Source organism: Salvelinus namaycush, chromosome 6 (genome assembly GCF_016432855.1).
Source record: "Salvelinus namaycush isolate Seneca chromosome 6, SaNama_1.0, whole genome shotgun sequence".
NCBI lineage: Eukaryota > Metazoa > Chordata > Actinopteri > Salmoniformes > Salmonidae > Salvelinus > Salvelinus namaycush.
In genome coordinates, this window is record NC_052312.1 from 14,357,266 (window position 1) to 14,373,394 (window position 16,129).

The 16,129-nt window shown below is 40.0% G+C and overlaps 1 protein-coding gene across 1 annotated transcript; it reads left to right on the forward strand.

The window, feature by feature from the left end:
- Positions 1-420: 420 nt before the first annotated feature.
- Positions 421-4,615, forward strand: LOC120049504. The gene is made up of 7 exons (XM_038995762.1): positions 421-463; positions 626-982; positions 2,870-3,220; positions 3,600-3,716; positions 3,871-3,920; positions 4,079-4,208; positions 4,596-4,615. Exons 1-7 carry the CDS (start codon positions 421-423, stop codon positions 4,613-4,615), a joined length of 1,068 nt encoding a protein of 355 aa, XP_038851690.1.
- Positions 4,616-16,129: the final 11,514 nt, after the last annotated feature.

Below are 16,129 nucleotides of genomic sequence, written 5' to 3' on the forward strand. Positions count from 1 at the left end.
GTGAATGATAGGGAATGAGACTGCCATACAATTGATTTGTTTTATCCTGTCATCTGATTAAATGACTAGGTCAAAAGAGTATATGTTATCTTTAGGGGCACTTGATTTATCTTAACTAGTGCAATGGAAACAAGATAGCCTACATCAAACGCGCCTAAAAAAGTGACTGCGGGAACACAAATGGTAAACAGATAGAAAATAAAATTTTCACAAAGGTCTGACCAGAGTGAATTGGAGAGATACAAACCACAATTTCTTGCAAGACCATTCAGGAGTCAGGGTACAATACAAGACCAAAGATTGTCTGAATGAGGCGTAAACAAAAATGACGCGTCCAGTTCGACCAATCACCAATAACCCCATTGTTGAAGTGTTGTACACATGGTTAGACTTTTTCCACTCAAGGTGATACCTTCAAAGATGATCACACTGTGTGTGATATTTCTCCTCCTTAAACAAATGGGTAAGTAAAATTGTTTTATTTCTCTGCTTGTGTGATGTGTACTATAACATTTATTACAGTCGATTTCAGGCAATCCACCTAGAATGATAGCATTTTTAAGTATGTGCTGTCTAATATATGTGAGTAGCTAAGCAATTTTTGTTGTTGATGTGTGTGTTATAGATCAAGTTCCAGCTGTAGCACAATCCTCAGCCATTCGTCTCATATCACCCAATGTTGGAGACACAGTGACTTTGCACTGTTTCTATGAAGGTGACATGGCAGTAACATTCTCCTGGTACAAGCAACCCTTTGGAAATATTCCTCGCGTCATGTCAACATTTTTTTTGAAGTATGATAGTGGCGCTACATTCTACCATGAATTTAAAGGTAACCCTCGCTTCTCAGTGGAAAGTGACAAAGGAAAAATTCACCTAAGAATCTCAGACATGGAACTCTCTGATTCAGCTTTATACTACTGTGGGAGCTCTTATGGAAACAAGGTGGAGTTTGGAGAAGGAACCATTCTCATTGTGAAAGGTACAGAGAGAATTCTTATTTTCAGATAGTTAAAAATCTTAGATTATACACAAAGAGTGTAGAATAATAACTAAAGGAAATCTTATTATTGTGACAATCGAATGTACATAAAAGGTTGATGTCCTCGCCCCCGTGGAAATCTAATTAGCATAATACACACAAAAACAAACAAATCCTTCAGTTTAAGCTAGAGATATCTGTTTTGCATTGGATGAGTCTCAATCCACTGCAACTGCCTATCCAACTCTTCCGTATCTGCGGTGAAAGGTGACAGAGCTAGAGCGGTGTTTGTCAGACCATGAGACAATTCCCGAAAATCCGTCTTCTCACAAAATCGTCTGTACCATTCGATTTGGCCTACAAACTGTTATGGCCTACCCATCTATGGAACGATGAGACTCTCATGAACATGATGGTGTTCTACGTTTTGCGTCTTGGGACTTGTCTGCAGTCGGTACAGCCGATCTGCCAACTTCTGTCTGTAATGTCTGAACAGTTTGGGCTACACACTAATATCACCGCTCTGACTTTCACGAAAACGTACATGTCGGTTGTTTTGCACTAGACTCGTCTGAGTCTAGAGCATGGAGGTATATATGGAGACTGTTTACTGCCAAAAATAAGGGGTTAAGTAAATGTTTAAAAAATATATATTATATCTCTCAGACAAAGGACAGACACTCCAGAACAAACTTCCTTAAGATTTTTTTGGGGGGGACTATCTGTTGTTCCATGTAGTGAATATGTTATTCAATGTCTTTGTATGTGCTAATAGCATTAAAGCCAAGTACAATTTTCAATCAAATAATTGTTTAATATTTTTTGTGGGATACTTCAAGGGGTCTTAAAATTAATAATCAAATAGCAACATGATCCTTGGTATAACCTTCTTAAAACAAGTCCATATATGTTAGTAGAATCCCCCACCACCTTCGCCGGCTTAGACAGGGCTTAGACACTTTAGTAAAAAAAAGAAAGGGGTTGTAAAAAATAGAAAGTGACTCTTATGGGTAAAGTATTGTCATAATGAGATCCTATCATTATTCAACAAATGTTAGGTAGGGATGTTTTGGATATTCAAAAGATTTACTGACATCGTCATTGTACCAAGTAGCCATGTGGTCTGGCGGGATCGTGTTTCGGAGGACGCACGGCTCTCGACCTTCGCCACTCCCGATTCCGAACGGGAGTTGCAGCAATGGGACAATGCTGTAACTACCAATTGGATATCACGGAATTGGGGAGAAAAAGGGGTAAAAAAAAATGCAAAATTATTTTTAGGTAACCCTCGCTTCTCAGTGGAAAGTGACAAAGGAAAATAATCACCTAAGGATCTCAGACATGGAACTCTCTGATTAAGCCTTATACTACTGTGGGAGCTCTTATTGAAACAAGATGGAGTTTGGAGAAGGAACCATTCTCATTGTGAAAGGTACAGAGAGAATTCTTATTTTCAGATAGTTAAAAATCTTAGATTATACACAAAGAGTGTAGAATAATAGCTAAAGGAAATTGAATTATTGTGACAATCAAATGTCTAATCTAATTAGCATAATACACACAAAAACAAACAAATCCTTCAGTTTATGCTAGAGATATCTGTTTTTTGCATTGGATGAGTCTCAATCCACTGCAACTGCCTATCTCGCTCTTCCACATCTGCGGTGAAAGGTGACAGAGCTAGAGCGGTGTTTGTCAGACCATGAGACATTCCGAAAATCTGTCTTCTCACAAAATCGTCTGTAGTTTTCGATCGGTTTGGCCTACAAACTGTTATGGCCTACCCATCTATGGAACGATGGGACAACACTGTAACTACCAATTGAATATCACGGGAATTGGGGAAAAAAAGGGGTAAAAAAATAAAAAATATTTACTTATTTTCAGGTTCAGAGTCCAACAGTAAGACAGTTGTACATCAGTCTGTGTCTAAATCAGTCCAGCCAGGAGACTCTGTGTCTCTAAACTGTACAATACACACTGAGACCTGTGCAGGAGAACACAGTGTCTATTGGTTCAGACATGGCTCAGGAGAATCCCATCCAGGAATCATTTACACCCATGGAGACAGGAGTGATCAGTGTGAGAAGAGACCTGAGGCTGGGTCTCCTACACAGAGCTGTGTCTACAACCTCCCCAAGAGGAACCTCACCCCATCTGATGCTGGAACTTACTACTGTGCTGTGGCCTCATGTGGGGAGATACTGTTTGGGAACGGGACCAAGCTGGACATTGACCGTAAGTGATACTTCTGACATTGTGTTTTGTTATAATCTAGATTGCAGGGAAGGTGTCATTCAGTTACTTTTGTTTTTCTCTTTCATTCAGAAATCTTTGTTTTCTGTATCATTCAGATATCTTTGTTTTTCTATACCATTCAGGTATCTTTTGTTTTTCTATATCATTCAGGTATCTTTTGTTTTTCTATATCATTCAGATATCGTTGTTTTTCTATGTCATTCAGATATCATTGTTTTTCTACATGCTTCAGATATCTTTGTATATGAGAGAATAAAATATGACTCAGATCAGGCCGAGTCTTGTTGGTGTCTCTAACATTGTCATAGCTTTATCCCTCAGTGTCTCAGTGTCTCTACACCTATTTGATATTTCACAGATGGTTGTAAGGAGGACCATCTTCTGTTCATGTACTGCCTTGGCGTAGCATTGGGTCTGTGTGTCATCCTCATCATTGTCCTTACTTGTGTTTTGTATAAGATGATCAAGTGCATAGGTAAGCAATATTATTGTGCAAGATACAGTATGCTTATCAATTGTTGGTCCAGTTACATTAGTTGACATGTTTTGGTCAAAATTGGTCATAAAGTCTCTTCATTGTAGGATGATGATGATAATGATTATTTTGATTATTTGTGTTTGATTAAAAGGAACCCACCTTCAGCCAAGTACTCCTGCAGTCCCCAGTCATTATAACCAGGTAACCTGACCTAACACTTGTTTAGTTGTTGCTGAATCAATGTATTTTTCCTTCAATCAAAATATGAAAATATACATTTTATTAGAAGTTTTTTCACAATACCACAATGTTTAGTCTAATACCAAATTTTGGATTTACATTTTTGCTATTGCTCTCAGGATCAAGGTGTTGACACAATCCATTACGCCGCTTTGAATGTCGCCCACAAGAAACCAAAGGCCAGGAGACAGAGGAGCGCCATGGAGACAGACACTGTGTACTCTGGTGTAAGACTCCAAAACATGAAACGTGAACTTTTCCTCTCTAAAAACTTGAATTGATTTTGTGTTCTACACTGTATGTATAATTATGGGTTTTTCAGTGTGTTACAATGACTTGTAATCTGCCATGCTCATTTTTACATTGATACTGTTGTTCAATTTTGATCAAATAAAACATTAAACTGCTTTCATAAAGAGGAATTGTTTGATTAGCATTCAAATTTGTCTCATTACATTTCTACACTTTCACCCACAGATTCAGTGTGCAACAACCATATCAAGCCTATGCTCAATGTAAAAAAAAATGGTTGGTTGCAAAATAACTGTAAATATGTATCTATTGCTGGTGTTTTAGCCTCTCAAACTGTCTTCTTTGTCTAATATATGTCTAATATATTTGTCTAATATATGTCAGAACACTCTGTGGTGTTCTGACTGCCCTAAATAGATGTTCCACTCACGTAAACTCAACTCTAACCCCCAACAATGACCGTCAGTCCTCACCACACTCTCTCTTTACACACCTCTGTCCATCCAAACAACAAAGATCCATTTCACTAAGAACACAATTCTGCCTCTCCATGACAGTGGCGTTCAGACTTTTTTTTCATGAGCATTGCCTTATTTCTATTACAGCATGATGGGTGACTGTGACCCCGTTCAATGTAACAGCAATTGGTTTAGGCAATTACATGGTACTCAAATTGTCCCTATACCCATCATGAGGTTGCTACAACCTAGCCTATGAACGAAAGTTTACAACGTAGGTGCACACAGGTCGGAAGACAAATGTGAGGTGATGGACAGTGACACATGGACAGACAGTGACATTCAATATGCCTTGCACACTCTTGCCTTCATCTAGCTGAACAAGGAGAAAATCATTAGTCCAACAGTTGCAAATGAGAGTGTCTATTGGACAAATTCAAGTATGTTAATCCCCTTTTTGTTCTGTTTGCTACCATTAAAGAAACGTTTTCAACAGAACCGCTTGTGGACTTCAATGGACAGCACATCAGCTGTATGTGACCAGGGGAAAAAACCTTTCCAAGCCAAACTGCTACACACAGCCTACATCGTTGTCACCATATTAGCTAAAGTAACGTCATAGTCAGCATAGCTAATAGAACTAACGCGTTAGTAAACTCGCTACAATCATGCATTAACTTTACAGTGTATGGTCCGTACACCGGCGGGCCCCGGTGACAAGAAATTAGTAAAGTCAAAAGCTTACCTTGACTTGGAAGATTGGAAGAGTTCCAGTATTGTGTTGGATAGTCATAGCCAGCTAGCTAACATAGCATCCCTCTGTTTGAGCAGGGTGTATCAGTAGGCTAAACTAGCTAGCTGTATTTGCTAGCTAAGTAAGTGAAACTGAAAAGTGAAAAAAAATCCTTCATTTTGGAAGAAATTAATTTGTTCAAAACTGCTCAACTATTGTCTTTCTCTCTCTTTGAGTCAACTACTCACCAGATGTTATGCACTGCAGTGCTAGCTAGCTGTAGCTTATGCTTTCAGTACTAGATTAATCCTCTGATCCTTTGATTGGTTGGACAACATGTCAGTTCATGCTGCAAGAGCTCTGATAGGTTGGAGGACATCCTCCGGAAGTTATTGTAATTACTGTGTAAGTCTATGGATGGGGGTGAGAACCATGAGCCTCCTAGGTTTTGTATTGAAGTCAATGTACCCAGAGGAGGACGGAAGCTAGCTGTCCACCAGCTACACCATGGTGTTACCCTACTGAGTGCTGTTGAAGCTACTGTAGACCTTCTTTGCAAAATAGTATGTTTTAGTCAAATATTTGGTGAAGTGATTATATTTAGTATAGTTTTATCTAAAAAATTATAAATAAGTTTTTAAATGTTTTTATTTTATGAAATCACTTCCTCCACTGAGGAATCTCCACTGCTCCATGAGATAAGTAAACTAAAAATAAACTTCTTAGCGGAATATACTTTGAACAGAATTGATATGGTTGAGAGACTGATTTCAAATATGACACTGTTCACGTAGTAACTGAGCTGTTTTCACAAACTATTGACAAAATGTGAATATGTATAAGTGCACCTTGCAGGACTGCAATCCATTTGTCTTTCAACAGGGAGCAGCAGTGAACATGGAAGTCCCCATAACTGCCTCAACAGTAGAGTTGGCAGCAACTTGTAGAAGTGTTCAAAATGTCCACAAATTTGATGAAGTATCATTAACAGGGTGCTTTTCTGTGATAGTTTATGTGTCTAGCCTAAATAGCAGTCAAACTTATGCCAAAAATGTAAATTACTACTAACCTCAAAATAGTTATAATACCGTGTAGCTTAGTAACAAGGAGCAACAATCACTGAAAATGAAACCGGTAGTAGAGTGAACTATATGATGAAGACAATGACTAATTTGTTGTAGTGTGTAGTTTTGTAATTGAGTTCCAGGGAGTCTTTGCATAAGGCACACAACCTATTTATTCAAGTCATATCTTCTCTGAAATGTCTTGACCTTCTTTTAGACATGTTGATAGCATGACACTCACATCCGCCCACACACATCTAACAACTTCACAGGTACTTGCGGTCTGCTCTAAGTACAAGGCCTTCTCTAGGCTTTGGCTTTGTACACACAGGACCCTCCTACCTGCTATCTGTGTCTCTGGTTTTTAGCAGGATGTCTATCTAATGTTTTCACATTTGTTACTGTTGTTCATGTTGCTACTGACTGCTTGCAGTCACAACAAACCAGTTCTTTATGAAGTTACTCGCATATATATTGTTATCTGAAATCAGTAACAAACTGCAAAGAACTGGTTATGACCTATATTTGAACTCTCCAAGTTAAGCATCTCATGTCATGTGTAATACAGAACCATCTATTCTATAGCTATGGGATCAGGGGGAGGGGCCATTGTAGGATGATGTCATAGGAGAACTAGTGCATTCTCAATCAGACAAGTGTTCTAGGACTACTGCAGGGTTCTCTGTAAGGAGACCAATAGAGGAGGATCCCCCTTTTGATAGATTGCCTCCTATGAGAACCACACTAACCAGACAGTGGTACAGAGTGGATAAAGTGTGTCATGTGTATTAGTTACATTAGGTTCAAATCAAATGTTATTGGTCGCATACATATATTTATCAAATAAAATAAAATTTTATTAGTCGTCACTAACAATACACAACAATACACACAAATCTAAAAAGTAAAAGAATGGAATTAAGAAATCTAGAAATATTGGGACGATTAATGTCAGATTGTGTAGTATAAATATGTATATATGATGGGATATATAGACAATATGGACAGTATATGGATAGAATATGTAGTTTGCCGGAATAATAGTAAATCTCCAGCAATAGTTCATTAGGATAGGTCTTGACTAGTATACAGTATACAGTGCATTCGGAAAGTGTTCAGACCACTTGACTTTTTCCACATTTTGTTATGTTACAGCCTTATTCTAAAATTGATTAAATTGTTGTTTTTTCCTCATCAATACCCCATAATGACACAGCAAAAACAGGTTTGTGGAATGTTTTTCAAATGTATAAAAAATGTAAAACTGAAATATCACATTTACACAAGTATTCAGACCCTTTACTCAGTACTTTGTTGAAGCACCTTTGACAGCGATTACAGCTTCAAGTTTTCTTGGGTATGATTCTACAAACTTGGCACACCTGTATTTGGGTAGTTTCTCCCATTCTTCTCTGCAGATCCTCTCAAGCTCTGTCAGGTTGGACGGGGAGTGTCACTGCACAGCTATTTTCAGGTCTCTCCAGAGATATTCAATCGGGTTCAAGTCTGGGCTCTGGCTGGGCCACTCAAAGACATTCAGAGACTTGTCCCGAAGCAACTCCTGCATTGTCTTGGCTGTGTGTTTAGGGTCGTTGACCTATTAGAAGATGAACCCCAGTTTGACATCCTGAGCACTCTGGAGCAGGTTTTCATCAAGGATCTCTCTGTACCTGCTCCATTCATCCTTCCCTCAATCTTGACTAGTCTCTCAATCCCTGCAGCTGAAAAATATCCCCACAGCATGATGCTGACACCACCATGCTTGACTGTAGGGATGGTGCCTTTCAGACGTGACACTTGCATTCAGGTCAAAGAGTTCAATCTTGGTTTCATCAGACCAGAGAATCTTGTTTCTCATGGTCTGAGAGTCCTTTAGGGGCCTTTTGGCAAACTCCAATGTGACTTTTACTGAGGAGTGGCTTCCGTCTGGCCACTCTACAATAAAGGCTTGATTGGTGGAGTGCTGCAGAGATGGTTGTCCTTCTCGAAGGTTCTCCCATCTCCACAGAGGAACTCTGGAGCTCTGTCAGAGTGACCATCGAGTTCTTGGTCACCTCCCTGACCAAGGCACTTCTCCATGATTGCTCAGTTGGGACAGGCGGCCAGCTCCAGGAACAGTCTTGGTGGTTCCAAAATTCTTCCATTTAAGGATGATGGTGGCCACTGTGTTCTTGGGGACCTTCAATTCTGCAGAAATGTTTTTGGTACCCTTCCCCTGGTCTGTGCCTTGATACAATCCTGTCTCGGAGCTCTACAGACAATTCTTTCGATCTCATGGCTTTGTTTTTGCTCTGACATGCACTGTCAACTGTGGGACCTTATATAGACAGGTGTGTGCCTTTCCAAATCCAATCAAGTCGTAGAAACATCTCAAGGATGATCAATGGAAACAGAATGCACCTGAGCTCAATTCCGAGTCTCATAACAAAGGTGCTGAATACTTATGTAAATAAGGTATTTCTTTTTCCTTTTCTTTTTTTTGCAAAAATGTCTAAACTGGTTTTCGCTATGTCATTATGGGGTCTTGTTTGTAGCATTTTATTGAATCCATTTTCGAATAAGGCTGTAATGTATCAAAAAAAGTCAAGGGGTCTGAATACTTTCAGAATGCACTGTACATATGAAGTGGGTAAAACAGTATGTGAACATCATTTAAAATGACCAGTGTTCCATTAATAAAGTGACCAGTGTTCCATGACTAGGTACATACTGTTCTCCAGCAGCCTCTAAGGTGCATGGTAGAGTAACCTGGTGGTAACCGTGTACTGACAGTGATTAAAGTTCAGGGCAGGGTACTGGTCGGGGGCCGGCTAGTGGTGACTGTTTAACAGTCTAATGCCCTTGATATAGAAGTTTTTCGGTCTCTTTGTCCCAGATGTGATGCACCTGTACTGACCCTGCCTTCTGGATGGTAGCGGGGTGAACAGGCCGTGGCTCAGGTGGCTGAGGTCCTTGATGATCTTCTTGGTCTTCCTGTGAGACCTGGTTTCTGTAGATGTCCTGGAGGACATGCAGTGGCCCCCGGTGATGCGTTGGGCAGACCGCTTCACCCTCTGGAGAGCCCTGAGGTTGCGGACGGTGCAGTTGCCATACCAGGTGGTGATACAGCCCGACAGGATGCTCTCAATGGTGCATCTGTAAAAGTTTGTGAGGGTCTTATGGGCCAAGTCAAATTTCTTCAGCCTCCTGAAGTTGAAGATGCTCTGTTGCGTCTTCTTCACCACACTGTCTGTGTGGGTGGACCATTTCAGATTGTCGGGGATGTGAACGCAAACGAGCTTGAAGCTTTTCACCTTCTCCACTGCGGCCATGTTCGATGGGGGCTTGTTCCCTCTGTTGTCTCCTGAAGTCCACGATCAGCTCTTTCATTTTATTGACGTTGAGGGAGAGGTTATTTTCATGGCACCACTCCGGTAGGGCCCTCACCTCCTTCCTTTAGGCTTTCTCGTTGTTGTTAGTAATCAGTCCTACCACTGTTGTGTTGTCTTCAAACTTGAGGATTCAATTGAATACGTGCGCGGCTGAGTATGCACCCTTGTGGGGCCCTTTGTTGGATCAGTGTAGTGGAGGTGTTGTTGCCTACCTTCACATTTACATTTACATTTAAGTCATTTAGCAGACGCTCTTATCCAGAGCGACTTACAAATTGGAACTACTCCCTATAGGTCTTGGCTGATTCCCTTTGATTTTCCCTTGATGTCAAGCAAAGAGGCACTGCGTTTGAAGGTAGGCCTTGAAATACATCCACAGGTACACTTCCAATTGACTCAAATTATGTCAATTAGCCTATCAGAAGCTTCTAAAGACATGATATAATATTCTGGAATTTTCAAGCTGTTTAAAGGTACAGTCAACTTAGTATATGTAAACTTCTGACCCACTGGAATTGTGATACAGTGAATTATAAGTTAAATAATCTGTCTGTAAACAATTGTTGGAAAAATGACTTGTGTCATGCACAAAGTAGATGTCCTAACTGACTTGCCAAAACTGTAGCCATGTAGCCATGATAACATACAGTGGCTTGCGAAAGTATTCACCCTTTTGGCATTTTTCCTATTTTGTTGTCTTACAACCTGGAATTAAAATAGATTTTGGGGGGGGGTTGTATCATTTGATTTACACAACATGCCTACCACCAAAATATGTATTCTTGTGAAACAAACAAAAAATAAGACAAAAAAACGGAAAACTTGAGTATACGTAGCTATGTTTTCCCTTAAACCACTTGAGTGTTGCTTTAGCAGTATGCTTAAGGTCATTGTCTTGCTGGAAGGTGAACCTCCATCCCAGTCTCAAATCTCTGGAAGACTGAAACAGGTTTCCCTTAAGAATTTCCCTGAATTTAGCGGCATCCATCATCACTTCAATTCTGACCAGCTTCCCAGTCTCTGCCAATGAAAGACATCCCCACAGAATGATGCTGCCACCACCATGCTTCACTGTGGGGATGGTGTTCTCGGGGTGATGAGAGGTGTTGGGTTTGTACAACGATATAGCGTTTTCCTTGATGGCCAAAAAACTACATTCTAGTCTCATCTGACCAGAGTACATTCTTCCATATGTTTGGGGAGTCTCCCACATGCCTTATGGCAAACACTAAACGTGGTTGCTTATTTTTTTCTTTAAGCAATGGCTTTTTTCTTGCCAGTCTTCCGTAAAGCCCAGCTCTGTGGAGTGTACGGCTTAAAGGGGTCCTATGGACAGATACTCCAATCTCCGCTGTGGAGCTTTGCAGCTCCTTCAGGGTTATCTTTGGTCTCTTTGTTGCCTCTCTGATTAATGCCCTCCTTGCCTGGTCTGTGGGTTTTGGAAGACGGCCCTCTCTTGGCAGGTTTGTTGTGGTGCCATATTCTTTCAATTTTTGAATAATGGATTTAATGGGGCTCCGTGGGATGTTCAAAGTTTCGGATATTTTTTTATAACCCAACCCTGATCTGTACTTCTCCACAACTTTGTCCCTGACCTATTTGGAGAGCTCCTTGTTCTTTATGGTGCCGCTTGCTTGGTGGTGCCCCTTGCTTAGTGGTGTTGCAGACTCTGGGGCCTTTCAGAACAACTGTATATATACTGAGATCATGTGACAGATCATGTAACACTTAGATTGCACACAGGTGGACTTTATTTAACTAATTATGTGACTTCTGAAGGTAATTGGTTACACCAGATCTTATTTAGGGGCTTCATAGCAAAGGGGGTGATTATTTTTTTCATTTCACTTCACCAATTTGGACTATTTTGTGTATGTCCATTACATGAAATCCAAATAAAAATCTATTTAAATTACAGGTTGTAATGCAACAAAATAGGAGAAACACCAAGGGGGATGAATATTTTTGCAAGGCACTGTACATTATGATAACAGCATGATCAACTATATAATGTTTCTATTCTCCTGTGGAAGAAAACACTCTACAAAAGACATCACTGTTCAGACTGTACACCCACTACAATGACCTGACAGTCAGTGGAACAGTGACAGGCAGAAGTTCTATGGAAAAAAGAACAACGATCACAAAGATCAGAAGGCGACATCTAGTACATTGACCTATTACTTCCAAGAAAGCTTAATATAATGAAATGCACAAATAAGCTGAATACTAGCAGTAAGGAAAGTTAAATTGCAGTTTCTTGTAAAAAAAATATATATATATATACTCTATTTACTTAATGTTGACAAATTTATCTGATTGCCCTGAGACGTTTGGACATCTGTCCTCCCTTAAAAGAGATTGAAATTGTCACACCTGCTCCCACTCTCCCTCTCTGGCACGCGAGGGTGCCAGACTGCCTTCATTACGCACACCTGTCACCATCTTTACGCGCACCTGTTCTTCATCACCGGTCACCATCACGCGCAGCAGGGCGTCAATGGAATCACCTGGACTCCTTTAATTTGTTGATTGCCCTCCCTCTTTCTGTGTGCTTCCCTGTGTATTCCCTGTATCAACATTGTTGTCGTTTCCGTTTCCCCCGTCCAAACGCTGTCCGTATTCAGTTCCTGTTCTGTTTCATGTCCATTATTCATTAAATGTTCACTCCCTGTACCTGCTTCTTGTTCCTGGCGTCTGTCCTCACAGAAATAGAGGAAGGCCAGCTATTATTTTTTATGACAATCTATCAGCAATGCTTATTGGTTGGGCATTTAATTGATCTTCACAGAATGTACATTGCATAGAGATGCATGTAACATTACACACAGAACAGCGTAAACTGGCTCTAACCAGAATTGAAAGACATTGAGACTGGTGTTTTGCAGGTACTTTTTAATGAAGCTGCAAGTTGAGGACATGTGAGGCGTCTGTTTCTCAAACTAGACACTCTAATGTACTTGTCCTCTTGCTCAGTTGTGCACCGGGGCCTCCCACTCCTCTTTCTATTCTGGTTAGAGTCAGTTTGCACTGTTCTGTGAAGGGAGTAGTACACAGCGTTGTACGAGATCTTCAGTTTCTTGGCATTATCTCGCATGGAATAGCCTTCATTTCTCAGAACAAGAATAGACTGATGAGTTTCAGAAGAAAGGTCTTTGTTTCTGGCCATTTTGAGCCTGTAATAGAACCCACAAATGCTGATGCTCCAGATACTCAACTAGTCTATAGAAGGCCAGTTTTATTGCTTCTTTAATCAGATCAACAGTTTTCAGCTGTGCTAACATGATTGCAAAACGGTTTCTAATGATCAATTAGCATTTTAAAATGATAAACTTGGATTAGCTAACACAACGTGTCATTGGAACACAGGAGTGATGGTTGATGATAATGGGCCTCTGTACACCTATGTAGATATTCCATAAGAAAATCTGCCGTTTCCAGCTACAGCAGTCATTTACAACATGAACAATGTCTAAACTGTATTTCTGATCAATTTGATGTTAATTTAATGGACAAAAAATGTGCTTTTCTTTCAAAAACAATGACATTTCTAAGTGACCCCAAACTTTTGAACGGTGGTGTATATAAACAAAATAAAGTATTTTGTTATATTTTCACCTGCCAGCATTATCAGGATTCCATCAGCAAACAGCATATGATTCAAGAAAATCTTCCCACAATTGTAGGTCCCAAGGTCCTCTTGCCATGTGGCAGAAATGTTGAGGTGAAATGTGTTTTTGCCAGCCAACACAGAGAATCACCCATCATCAAATTCGTTGTAGAATTGCACATCACTCTGGTACTTGGAAGATTTAGCAATGTATTGAAGCACAGTTCTGGTGGTGAGTTTGTACCACATCATGTAGTTGATGTTCTCACTGGTCATGTGGCAATCAATAGTCACATTGCCTCCTTCTGGAAAGAAGCAGGCTGAACAATGAATTGTGTTTTAGATACACCTGAATTAAAATAATAAATGTACCATGTTGAAAGCACATGCACCAAATATAGTAAGAACCTGTGAGGTATGTTTAACAGTTATAAGATTAGTAAATTGACCTAGATGTTACTTACAAGCTTTCTAGATGAAAAGAAAGATGAAGAGTTGGTCCATCTTGCTTGTTCCTTCAAGTGATGATATTGACCTGTGTGAAATGCATTCTCTCTACAGAAGAGAAAGGAAACTTGTGTTTGCTTTCATTGGTTGATCTCCGGTACCATCTGATCTGGATGTTCAAATTTGATTGGCTCACGAATGCAACAAACGCTGTACATTCATGTTGTTGTACAGCTTGAACATGTGTTGCACAACTTCATCAAATTGCAAGTTTGAATGACTATGTTAATTGCACTTTTTTTAACTGAATGTGACTGTGAATTTATTCTTTATAAGACATAAATACAGCTCATACTGTCTACAATACTATGTACGACAGCCGTCCACCTGATTGCTTGTCCACCTGAAAGTATAAGACATAACCACAAGCATCAATGGATCACTTTGCTTCGTCTGTTGTTCTTGCCATTGTGGTCCATGGGAGTCATACAGTAGTTGTGACCTTGTTGGCCGCATGTTATGACACTGTCATCCTGTAGGGCTTCTAACACAAAGAAATATCTACAGAAAACATGATAATTGTCTTTGCTTAACCAGCAATATCTCATCTACAAAGTATTCTCCAATGTATGGACGGATAAAAGCCCTCCCATGATATAAATATGAGGAAGCTCTTTCTTCTTGTCCCAGATGATGATGATGCTTTACATCACACTTAAAACTGTCATGTGTGTTAGGAAAAGTACTTCAGATGTCTAGGTCAAATGACCCAATAGAAAGATATCAAGCTGCCTCATGATTATAGTGGTCTACTGTTGCTAAAATGGGCAACTTGAAGAGCAAGTATAGAGTATGTATACAACTAACTGACACCACTGAGACATCCTGCTGGAAACCACAGAGAGAGAGAGAGAGAGAGAGAGAGAGAGAGAGAGAGAGAGAGAGAGAGAGAGAGAGAGAGAGAGAGAGAGAGAGAGAGAGAGAGAGAGAGAGAGAGAGAGAGAGAGAGAGAGAGAGAGAGAGAGAGAGAGAGAGAGAGAGAGAGAGAGAGAGAGAGAGAGAGAGGGAGAATGAAGGAGAAAGATAAAGAGAGAGAGAGAGAGAGAGAGAGGGAGAATGAAGGAGAAAGATAAAGAGAGAGAGAGAGAGATGGTCCTGCGCAGAAGTCCAGCAGGCCTCACCAAAGTGTAGCTAGTTACAACCTTGTGTTTTGTTCATAGCAGAACAAAGCGTACCTTTAAATAGGTTGCTGTGTATGTGAGGGGGTGTGTCACATGCAATGAGTAGGCAGATGTCTTAATTTAAAAAATAACACTGCAACAGAATGAGGCCTAACTATAGCCTGTCCTCATTCTGTGGTGCTGGCTGTTGTGCAACTTTCACTATGAGTAGTTCTGTTGCAAGAGGTCCAAATAATTTACCATAACATGATGCAGTACTGCTAGACTTCACATAATTAAGTAAACTTTGACCTACACATTTGTGTTGAGAGGTCCTTGTTGCACTAAGTTGCTGTTTCACACCAAGGGGTGTGAACTATACAGGGCCCTAAGGGACAAAGTAGAGAGCAGTGTGGCTGCAGGTCAGTCTTCCTGTGTTAAATGAGGTTAGTTTCCATCAGTGGAAAGTTACTGCAACACCTCCACCTTCACCACAAGGCTTTGTAAACAGACCATAATGTCTGAGACAGTTAAGAACATCCGTCTGTACAACGCACCATATCATCATAGTATGCAATGAGTTCAATTTATTCACATTCAAACAGTTGGAAACACTTTTTTTTTTACACAAGCAACTGGTTTATTGTTGCTAAAATGGGCACAAAAAAATATAAGAAGAATAATAATCTGTCGCTGTGCCCTTGAGCAAGGCACTTAACCCTAATTGCTCCAGGGGTGCTGTACAATGGTGACCCTGGCTGTGAACCCACTCCCTGCGGGAGTCTCAGGGGGAGTTGGGATTAGCAACAACAACAACAACAAAAAACATTTTCATTACACACTTGTGTACCAAGACAAATATAAGCACCACCCCAAATTATTATTATTATTATTATTATTATTAAAACAAAAAATGTTGTCAGAGAAGCAATGCAATCGATTATTTCAACATTAAATAACAAAAAAGCAATGACCACTGTTTTCATCACATTTGACTGCTTATGTGTTCATAGATAGTTAATGAAGCTAGAACTAGTTATTAAAGAGTTATCTAGTATGAAATGATCATTGTGTC